General features: G+C 41.2%; 1 protein-coding gene across 1 annotated transcript in view; it reads left to right on the forward strand.

The window, feature by feature from the left end:
- Positions 1 to 6,664, forward strand: part of LOC135510382 (calsequestrin-1-like) — a 31,291-nt gene extending 24,627 nt beyond the window's left edge. The window contains exons 6-11 of the mRNA XM_064931257.1: positions 142 to 272; positions 518 to 563; positions 682 to 736; positions 935 to 1,035; positions 4,571 to 4,645; positions 4,917 to 6,664. Of these exons, the coding sequence (XP_064787329.1) occupies positions 142 to 272; positions 518 to 563; positions 682 to 736; positions 935 to 1,035; positions 4,571 to 4,645; positions 4,917 to 5,183 (675 nt within the window). The 3' untranslated portion in view covers positions 5,184 to 6,664. The remainder of the gene's footprint in view (positions 1 to 141; positions 273 to 517; positions 564 to 681; positions 737 to 934; positions 1,036 to 4,570; positions 4,646 to 4,916) is intronic.
- Positions 6,665 to 11,473: the final 4,809 nt, after the last annotated feature.

Consider the following 11,473-nt stretch of genomic DNA (forward strand, 5'->3'; position numbering starts at 1 on the left):
CAACTTAGGAAATCAAGTTTAGTCCACAAAACATAATATTAGTTACATTCCAAATACTTTAATTCAAAATGTTAACTCATCTTTTCATGTTGAAACAACAGATTTCTAATAGCCAAATTAATGTTCTTTGTCCATATCCAGATTGCCAAGAAGCTGAATATGAAGTTGAACGAGGTTGACTTCTACGAGCCCTTCATGGAGGAACCAGTGACCATCCCAGGAAAGCCGTACACTGAGGCTGAGCTTGTAGACTACATTGAGGAGCATGACAGGTGAATTAGGGCCTGCAGTTCAGCTGAACTACAATGCAGAGCCAGAAGGCCTATACTATGTTATGTAGACAAAGTGTGGTTCAAACGACATTACTTCTTTTTCCAAGCCACTGTGCTCTTGCTTCAGCCTTTCCTTGCTTGCTCTTTTGGGTCTAGGCCGTGTTACTGTGAATGCACTCTATGACTGCCTATGTAAAAGGGCTTGATAATCTAAATGTGATTGATTGATATCATTCTCATTCCAGGCCCACTCTGAGGAAGCTCGAGCCCCACAGCATGTACGAGACCTGGGTAAGATTTATTCACTCACTATTAAAACATTTAGAAAGCGGAACTGTCCGGTGGGCCTATTTCTCATGGAGATGTATAGTAGGTCTGAGTCGCGTTCCTTCTTTCCTTCTTCCTTTAGGAAGATGACATTGATGGAGAGCACATTGTAGCCTTCGCTGAGGAGGATGACCCTGGTATGTACAGTGCACTAGTCCAAAGCAATGTTTCACTATTACTATACCATTTACTCTCTATATATATACTCTCTGCTCTTTCAAAAATCTGGTCATAAAAACATGTAAAAGTTAGATAATAAAAATACGATTGTCTTCCAATGTTGGGGTGTAGAAGGGGCAAAAAGACTACAGTATCTAACCTTTTACTTTTCCAAGATGGTTTTGAGTTCCTGGAGATCCTGAAAGAGGTGGCCCGTGAAAACACTGACAACCCCGACCTCAGCATCATCTGGATCGACCCCGACGACTTCCCCCTGGTAAGAACAGGCTGAAGATATTTGAACTGGCTGAACATACTGTGTACAGTGCATTCGGAAAGTATTCTGACCCCTTAACTTTTTCAGAATTTTGTTACATTACAGCTGAATTTAAAATGGATTACATTTTTTATCACTCTACACACAATACCACATAATGACAAAGCAAAAACAGCTTTTTAGAAATGTTTGCAAATTAAAATAAATACATCGAAATAACTTATTTACATAAGTATTCATGCCATTTTCTATGAGCCTCAAAATTTTGCTCTGGTGCATCCTGTTTCCATTGATCATCTTTGAGATGTTTGTTCAACTTGATTGGAGTCCACCTGTGTTCAATTCAATTGATTGGATATGATTTGGAAAGGCACACACCTGTCTATATAAGGTCCCCCAGTTGACACTGCATGTCAGCACAAAAACCAAGCCATGAGGTCGAAGAAATTGTCCATAGAGCTCCGAAACAGGATTGTGTCAAGGCACATATTTTGGGAATGGTACCAAAAACTGTCTGCAGAATTGAAGATCCCCAAGAACACAGTGGCCTCCCACATTCTTAAATGGAAGAAGTTTGGAACCACCAAGACTCTTCCTAGAGCTGGCCGCCCGGCCAAACTGAGCAATCGGGAGAGAAGGGCCTTGGTCAGGGAGGTGAAAGAGAACCCAATGGTCACTCTAACAGAACTCCAGAGTTCCTCTATGGAGATGGGAGAACCTTCCAGAAGGACAAGCATCTCTGCAGCACTCCACCAATCAGGCCTTTAAGGTAGAGTGGCCGGACAGAAGGTAATCCACAGTAAAAGACACAAGACAGCCCAGTTGGAGTTTTCCAAAAGCACCTAAAGGACTTTCAGACCATGAGAAACAAGATTCTCTGGTCTGATGAAACCAAGATTCAACCCTTTGGCCTGAATGCCAAGTGTCACGTCTGGAGGAAACCTGGCACCATCTCTACAGTGACGCATGGTGGTGGGAACACCATGCTGTGGGGATGTTTTTCAGCGGCAGGGACTGGGAGACTACAGAGAGATCCTTGATGAAAACCTGCTCTAGAGTGCAAAGGACCTCAGGCTCGGGCAAAGCTTCACCTTCCAACAGGATACGAACCCTAAGCACACAGCCAAGACAACACAGGAGTGGCTTTGGGACTAGTCTCTGAATGTCCTTGAGTGGACCAGCCAGAGCCCGGACTTAAACCCGATCAGGCATCTCCGGAGGGACCTGAAAATGCCTGTGCGGCGACACTCCCCATCCAACCTGACAGAGCTTGAGAGGATCTGCAGAGAAGAATGGTATAAACTCCCCAAATACTAGGCAAGTCAGTTCACTTCGCTAGGGTAGGGGGCAGCATTGGGTATTTTGGATGAAAAGCGTGCCCAAATGAATCTGCCTGCTACTCAGCCATAAAAGCTAGAATATGCATATAATTATAGATTTGGATAGAAAACACTCTGAAACTGTTTGAATGATGTCTGTGAGTGTAACAGAACTCATATGGCAGGCAAAGACCTGAGAAAAAATCCAACCAGGAAGTGGGAAATCTGAGGTTTGTAGTTTTTCAACTCTTGGCCTATCGAATACACAGTGTCTATGGGGTCAAATTGCAATTCCTAAGGCTTCCACTAGATGTCAACAGTCTTTAGAACCGTGTTTGATGCTTCTACTGAGAAGTGGGGAAGAATGAGAGGGGAATGAGTTAGAGATCTGCCAGAGAGGCACAAGCTCAGTCTCGCACGTTCATATGAGAGCGAGCTCTGTTCCATTGCAATTCTACAGACAAAGGAATTCTCCGGTTGGAACATTATTGAGATTTATGTTAAAAACATCCTAAAGATTGATTCTATACTTCGTTTGACATGTTTCTACGGACTGTAATATAACTTTTTGGACTTTTCTTCCGTACCTTCCGCTGGACTTGCACGCGTGTCGTGAGGTTAGATTGTGTACTGAACGCGTGGACAACAAGGAGGAATATGGACATAAATGATGGACATTATCGAACAAAACAAACATTTATTGTGGAACTGGGATTCCTGGGAGTGCATTCTGATGAAGATCATCAAAGGTAAGTGAATATTTATAATGCTATTTCTGACTCCTTTTGATTCCAACATAGCGGATATCTGTTTGGCTTGATTTGTCGTCTGAGCGCCGTACTCAGATTATTGCATGGTTTGCTTTTTCCGTGAAGTTTTTTTGAAATCTGACACAGCGGTTGCATTAAGGAGAAGGGGATCTAAAATTCCATGCATAACAGTTGTATCTTTTATAAATGTTTCTAAATTGATGTGGCTCTCTGCAAATTCACCGGATGTTTTGGAACTACTGAACATAACGCGCCAATGTAAACTCAGATTTTTGGATAGAAATATGAACTTTACCGAACAAAACATACATGTCTTGTGTAACATGAAGTGTCATCTGATGAAGATCATCAAAGGTTAGTAATTCATTTGATCTATATTTCTGCTTTTTGTGACTCCTCTCTTTGGCTGGAAAAATGGCTGTGTTTTTCTGTGACTTGGCTCTGACCTAACATAATCGGTTGGTTTGCTTTCGTCGTAAAGCCTTTTTGAAATCGGACACTATGACTGGATTTACAACAAGTGTATCTTTAAAATTGTGAAATACATGTATGTTTGAGGAATTTTAATTATGGGATTTCTATTGTTTTGAATTTGGAGCCCTGTTGACGAGGTGGGGCACTACCATCCCACAAACCTACCATCCCAAACTACCATCCCACAAACCCTAGTGAGGTTAAGAACAAATTCTTATTTGCAATGACTGCCTACCCCCACGGCCAATCCCTCCACTAACCTGGCTGGGCCAATTGTCACCACCCTATGGTACTTGATTGTCACCACCCGATCACGGCAGGTTGTGACACAGCCTGGGTACGAACCAGGTTCTGTAGTGACACCTCTAGCACTGCAATGCAATGCCTTAGACTGCTGTGCCACTCTGGAGGCATACCCAAGAATACTCAAGGCTGTAATCGCTGCCAAAGGTGCTTCAACAAAGTACTGAGTAAAGGGTCTGAATACTTATGTAAATACGACATTTCAGTTTTTTTTATGCATTTGAAAAAATCTCTAAAAACCTGTTTTTTGCTTTGCCATTATGTGGTATTGTGTGTAGATTGAAATAGAAATAGAAAACGATTTGATACCTTTTAGAATGAGGCTGTCACGTAACAAAATGTGGAGGAAGTAAAGGCGTCTGAATATGCTGCATGTGTTTGAGACTGACTAAATTGGAGTTGGACAGTGTCGAATCACTGAATCCTGCAATCATTTCGTAATCCCAAATAACTACTCATTATGTGATCAAGATGATTAATTTTGCACCTGTATGTGTATCGACTAGTCTAACAAGGGAATATTAGAAATGTCCAATAGATACACTAAGGACTTGAAAAGCAGAACTTTAAATTGTGGTTTCCAAGACTCAGAATAAGCCTATATTTAGTATTTTAATATGTTTATTTTCTCTCTCTATCTCCCCTCTCTACCTCCCTCTCTCTTTTTAGCTTGTGCCCTACTGGGAGAAGACCTTCGGCATTGACCTCGGTTCCCCTCAGATCGGTGTTGTGGATGTGGAAGATGTAAGTCTGATCTTCCCACCTACTTTGTCTCTGTCGTCTCCTTTGTGTTATCCTCTTCTCTCTTCTATCCATCCATCCATCCATCCATCCATCCATCCATCCATCCACCCATCTTCTCTGGGAACATTAGGTTTTTGATGGTCTACTCTCACTGTCTTCTCATCCAAGCCTCTCTTGAATCAAAGTGTCTTTCTGTCTTGTGCAGACTTAGTCTCCATCTTGTTTCGTGACATTCAAATTGAGATTTCACTGTGTGTGTGTTCCCTCATAGGCCGACAGTGTGTGGATGGAGATGGATGATGATGAGGACATGCCCACTGCTGATGAGCTTGAGGACTGGATCGAGGATGTGCTGTCCGGAAAGATTGATCCAGATGATGATGATGATGACGATGATGATGATGACGACGACGATGATGATGATGATGATGATGACGACGATGATGATGACGATGAGGATGACGACGATGACGATGATGACGACGATGACGACGAAGATGACGATGACGACGACGACGATGATGATGATGATGAATAAAAGCTTACTTGCCATCCTTGGGTTGGCTCGGCTTTAGCCAACAGTGGCCGAAAGCTGGCACCAATCATCAGTTTCCTAACATCTCGTCAAACACATGTTGTGTCCCTTCCTGTTTGCTTCCTGTATCTCTTTCTCAAAGCCCTGATCAGATAGTCTGGTGATATGCCAAAAGGGCAACACCTAAATCAAATTGACTCACAGGAGGTTGGTGGCACCTTAATTGGGGAGGAAGGGCTTGTGGTAATTGCTGGAGCGGATTAGGTGGAATACTATCAAATACATCAAACACATGGTTTGATGCCATTCCCTTTGCTCTGTTCCAGCCGTTATTATGAGCTGCCCAACCCTCAGCAGCCACAACTGATTTCACTGGGTGAGAAAAGACATGGAAGCAGGGGGAAATTTTTGTCTGTGAAAAGAAAATGGGTTGCGGCTCAAATGTAAGATCAGTGTTCCTTGTTCAGTATGAAACGTTTGTCTCTCTCTTCATGTGGTTATAACTGTGAGTGTGTGTGAGGACAAATCTGAGGAAAACTAAGACATAGTCTCTCTTCATGTGGTTATAACTGTGAGTGTGTGTGAGGACAAATCTGAGGAAAACTAAGACATAGTCTCTCTTCATGTGGTTATAACTGTGAGTGTGTGTGAGGACAAATCTGAGGAAAACTAAGATATAGTCTCTCTTCATGTGGTTATAACTGTGAGTGTGTGTGAGGACAAATCTGAGGAAAACTAAGATATAGTCTCTCTTCATGTGGTCATAACTGTGAGTGTGTGTGAGGACAAATCTGAGGAAAACTAAGATATAGTCTCTCTTCATGTGGTTATAACTGTGAGTGTGTGTGAGGACAAATCTGAGGAAAACTAGTATGTTTGACTTAGTTTTATCGCCTTTTTCACAATCAGGGTTGCTCCCTTTCCCCTCTCTCATTTGTTCCATTTGTCTGTACTCTGTAACATCTACATGTTTTCTACTGGTAAAGAGAAGAAACATGGTACTATATTGTACTATATTGTATTATTTTTTAATGAGAAGGAAACTTAACCTCACTGAAATGTCTTAAGACATGTCTTAAGAAAAAATCAGTTTCGAAGAGTGATTATGAAGATCTTGGAATTCACAAAAAGACTAAATAACTTGATTGTTTCTGGTCCAATATTGGAAAAAAAATGGAAAAAAACAAACAATTAAAAATGTAATATGGTTGTTTGTCATAATTTCTACATGAATGTGGAAGTGTCTTTGTGTTTGTGTGACACGACAAAATTTCTACAAACAAAAGCCACATAAATGTGAAACCTATAATAACCAGTACATATTTTGATGATGTTGAAGCTTTACACATCAAATATAATCTAATTCAAGACTCTTGAGAATGTCAGAGAGACAAGACTGTGTCAACTTTCATGGTTTCACAAAACTAAAAGGTGCTAAATTCTCACAGGAGCAAACATTTCGTGAATCTGTCCCAGAGAGTATTTTACTGCCTTGATGACAGGAGGCATAAAACACATGATATACAGTGCCTTCAGAAAATATTAATTCCTGTTCACTTTTTACACATTTTGTTTTGTTACAGTTTGTGTGACTGATCTACCCATAACGTCAAAGTAAAATTTTGTTTTTAAGAAAGGTTTACAAACTAATTAAAAATAAAAAGCTGAAATATATTGAGTATTCAAGCCCTTTGTTATGGCAAGCCTAAATAAATTCTGGATGAACAAATCCCATAATACTTTGCATGGACTTCGTGTGCAATAATAGGGGTTAACATGATTATTCAATGACTACTCCATCTCTGGACTACACAAATACAATGATCTGTGAGGTCCCACAATCACTTAGTACATTTCAAGCAGAGATTTGACCACAAAGACAGGGGGGTGTTTGATGCCTCGCAAAGGAGGGCACCTATTGGTGAATATGCATCCCTTTGAGCATGGTGAAGTTATTAATTACACTTTTACACCCAGTCACTACAAGGATACAGGTGTCCTTCCTAAGTCAGTTGCTGGAGAGGAAGGTGACTTTAAAACAGAGTTTAATGACTATGTAGGAAAAAACAGGATGGATCAAGAACATTTCACAATTTTGTAGTAGCCCTGAACTAACTCACTTGATTCACCTAGTCAAGGGCTTGAGGATTAGTTGACAATTTGAATCAGGTGTGCTAGCTGTGGAACAGTTACAATACATGGAACGGCTTAGGGTCCTGGGCAGAGGTTTGAGAACCCTTGCCTTAAACGCCGGATCGATAAGACGGAAGCCTGGAGAGAATACATTTATTCAAAAACAGAGATTCTATTTGTAAAAAGGCACTACATTTATAACTGCAAAAATGTGGCAAAGAAAGTATATTTTGGTCTTTAATACAAAGCATTATGTTTGGGGCAAATCCAACACAACACATCACTGAGTACCACTCTTCATATTTTCAAGCACAGTGGTGGTTGCATCATGTTATGGGTATGCTTTTCATTGACTAGGACCAGATTTATTTTCTTTAACCTTGATTTACCTAGGCAAGTCAGTTAAGAACAAATTCTTATTTACAATGACAGCCTAGGAACCGTGGGTTGTCTGCCTTGTTCAGGGGCCGAATGACAGATTTTTCCATTGCTCAAGGAAACCTTTCAGTTTCTGGCCCAAAGCTCTAACCACTAGGCTACCTGCTGCCCCTGGATAAAAAAAAAGTTAAATAATGGAAAGGAGCTAAGCACAGACAGCGTAATGGTGGTTCGGTCTGTTCTCCAACAGGTTCAGTCTGTTCTCCAACAGGTTCGGTCTGTTCTCCAACAGGTTCAGTCTGTTCTCCAACAGGTTCAGTCTGTTCTCCAACAGGTTCAGTCTGTTCTCCAACAGACAAATGCAGCTTTCAGCAGGAAAATACCCTAAAACCCAAAGTCAAATCTACACTGGAGTTGCTTAACAAGACAACACAGAATATTCCATAGTTACATAGTAACAATTTTGACTATATCTGCTTGAAAATCTATGGCAAGACATGAAAATGGCTGTTTAGCAATGATCAACAACCAACTTGACAGAGCTTAAAGATTTTCTTTAAGAATAATGGGCAAATATTGCACAATCCAGGCCTGCAAAGCTCTTAGAGACTTACCCTGAAAGACTCAAAGCTGTAATTGCTGCCAAAGGTGATTCTAACATGTTTTGACTCAGGGGGTTGAATACTTATCCAATGTAATCAAAATAAACGTGTTTTATTTTCCATTAATTAAAAAAAAAATATATATATATATTCTTCCACTTTGACAGTAGAGAATTTTTATCACACTTTGTAACACAACAAAATGTGTAAAAGGTCAAGGGGTGGGAATACTTTCTGATTGCACTCTATGCTTCAATGCAGTCATATTCGTGGCTTATTGGGGGGGGGGGGTATGTATTTTTGTAAACCCATCCCATGAGAGTGAATATCATTCCAGTACATCTGTTCTGTTCTATTTTATCACATCTGAATAACCCAGTCCACTGCTTGCTATGAATTCCATCTGACGGTGTTTGCACGTGTAGGTAAAAAGACAAATAATGTCTAGTTTGGAACAGTACCAGTCAAACATTTGGACTCACCTACTCATTGAAGGGTTTTTCTTTAGTTGTACTATTTTCAAAATTGCTGAATAATAGTGAAGACATCAAAACTATGAAATATCACATATGGAATCATGTTGTGACCAAATAAGTGTTAAACAAATCAAAATATATATTATATTTGAGATTCTTCAAAGTAGCCATCATAATCCTTGATGACAGCTTTGCACACTCTTGGCATTCTCTCAACCAGCTTCACCTGGAATGCTTTTTCAACAGGAGTTCCCGCATGTGCTGGGCACTTGTTGGCTGCTTTTCCTTCCCTCTCCGGTCGAACTCATCTCAAACCATCTCAATTGGGTTGATGTCAGGTGATTGTGGAGGCCAGGTCATCTGATGCAGCACTCCATCACTCCCCTTGGTCAAATAGCCCTTACACAGCCTGGAGGTGTGTTTTGGGTCATTGTCCTGTTGAAAAAACAATTATAGTCTCACTAAGCACAAACCAGATGGGATGGCATATCACTATAGAATGCTGTGGTAGCCATGCTGGTTAAGCAGTCAACCAGCCAAATCTTACACTGTTTCTCATTCAGCTGCATACCTGAATCGTCATTAAGTAAGCGGTTCACAAACTAGAGGTCGCGACTTCTTCTGGATTTGATAAAGAGACAACATACTGCAGCTATTCTGGTCAATGTGTAACCAGTAATTTGAACTTTCCAGCAAGAATCACTTTCCTATAAAGCACTGTACTGAGTAAGTCAATAAGATCCTGTTGTGTTGATATAACATGGAGCCTCCCAGTTTACCTACGTGATTTTTGCTGGAAAGTTTCCTTGCTTGGATTAAGTTCAACTTACAAAAGAAAACAAAAAGTCTATATACAGTGAGTGCAAATGAGGTATGTTAAGGAAATAAATAGGCCATGGTGGCGAAGTAATTACAATATAGCAATTAAACACTGGAATGGTAGATTGGCAGAAGATGAATGTGCAGGTAGAGATACTGGGTTGCAAAGGAGCAAAATAAATAAATAAATGCCAGTATGGGGATGAGGTAGGTAGATAGATGGGCTGTCTACATATAGGCTAAGAACAGGTGCAGTGATCTGTAAACTGCTCTGACAGCTGGTGCTTACAGCTAGTGAGGGAGATGTGAGTCTCCAGCTTCAGAAATTTTTGCAATTCGTTCCAGTCATGGGCAGCAGAGAACTGGAAGGAAAGACAACCAAAGGAGGAATTGGCTTTGGGGGTGACCAGTGAGATATACCTGCTGGAGCGCGTGCTACAAGTCAGTGCTGCTATGGTGACCAGTGAGCTGAGATAAGGCGGGGCTTTACCTAGAAGAGACTTGTAGATAACCTGTAGCCAGTGGGTTTGGCGACGAGTATGAAGCGAGGGCCAACCAACGAGAGCGTACAGGTCGCAATGGTGGGTAGTGTATGGGTCTTTGGTGACAAAACGGATGGCACTGTGATAGACTGCATCCAGTTTGTTGAGTAGAGTGTTGGAGGCTATTTTATAGATGACATCACCGAAGTCAAGGATCGGTAGGATGGTCAGTTTTACGAGGGTATGTTTGGCAGCATGAGTGAAGGATGCTTTGTTGTGATATAGGAAGTCGATTCTAGATTTAATTTTGGATTGGAGATGCTTATTATGAGTCAGGAAGGAGAGTTTACAGTCTAACCAGACACCTAGGTATTTGTAGTTGTCCACGTATTCTAAGTCAGAGCTGTCTAGAGTAGTGATGCTGGACGTGCGAGCAGGTGCGATCGATTGAAAAGCATGCATTTAGTTTTACTTGCATTTAAGAGCAGTTGGAGGCCACGGAGGGAGAGTTGTATGGCATTAAAGCTCGTCTGGAGGTTAGTTAACACAGTGTCCAAGGAGGGGCCAGAAGTATACAGAATGGTGTTTGTTACGGATACAGTTATCCTGTGTGTGTGTGTATCCTGTGTGTGTGTTTCTTTTCTCTCCTTCTCCCCTCACAGGTGAAAATCATCACTCCCCAATCAGTCAACAATCAATCATCAATCAGAAGACACACCTCCTCCTATTTCCTGACCTATCACAGTTCCTTCCCCATGGTTTAAAAACCCCATCATTTGTTTGTTCTAGAGCTCAGCTCAGCTCAGCTCAATCTCTCTGTAAATGCCATGTCTGTAGGTCTCTGTGATTCACTCTCGCTTTGTGTCGTAACCTCTCTTTTGTTTAAGCACCTCATAGCACTTTGTCATCACCTGTGAGTATTGTTTTTGGTTATGGTGTTTGTGTTTGATTGCTGGTGGAAAAGGGGGAAACCAAGACAAGTCGCCCATGGGCATACACTACCCGTAGGTGAACTTTGTTAAATACACTAGTTAGAACTGGGCGGACCACCCACTGTATTTTTGGTTAGTTAGCTGTTGTTAAAGTAGGCTAGTCTAGCTTAGGGGTGTTTTTGAATACTTATTGTTTCTTTCCTTGGGTCCAGCCCAGCCCCTTTTCCTGCTCCCCCCATTACCGTGTGTTTATAAATAAACCTAAAGTTTGACGGTAGATTTCAGTTGTCGTGCTTATTTCGTTCATACTTTTCCTTTGTCACAATAATAATTTGCATGAGTTATGTTACGAGTCTCATTACCATCCCCCCCTAGACTGTCGGGCCAAAAGGGATTCGTAACAGTGTTGTCTGCATAGAGGTGGATCAGAGAATCACCAGCAGCAAGAGTAACATAATTGATGTATACAGA

The sequence above is a fragment of the Oncorhynchus masou genome, chromosome 23 (genome assembly GCF_036934945.1).
Source record: "Oncorhynchus masou masou isolate Uvic2021 chromosome 23, UVic_Omas_1.1, whole genome shotgun sequence".
In the NCBI taxonomy this organism is placed as follows: domain Eukaryota; kingdom Metazoa; phylum Chordata; class Actinopteri; order Salmoniformes; family Salmonidae; genus Oncorhynchus; species Oncorhynchus masou.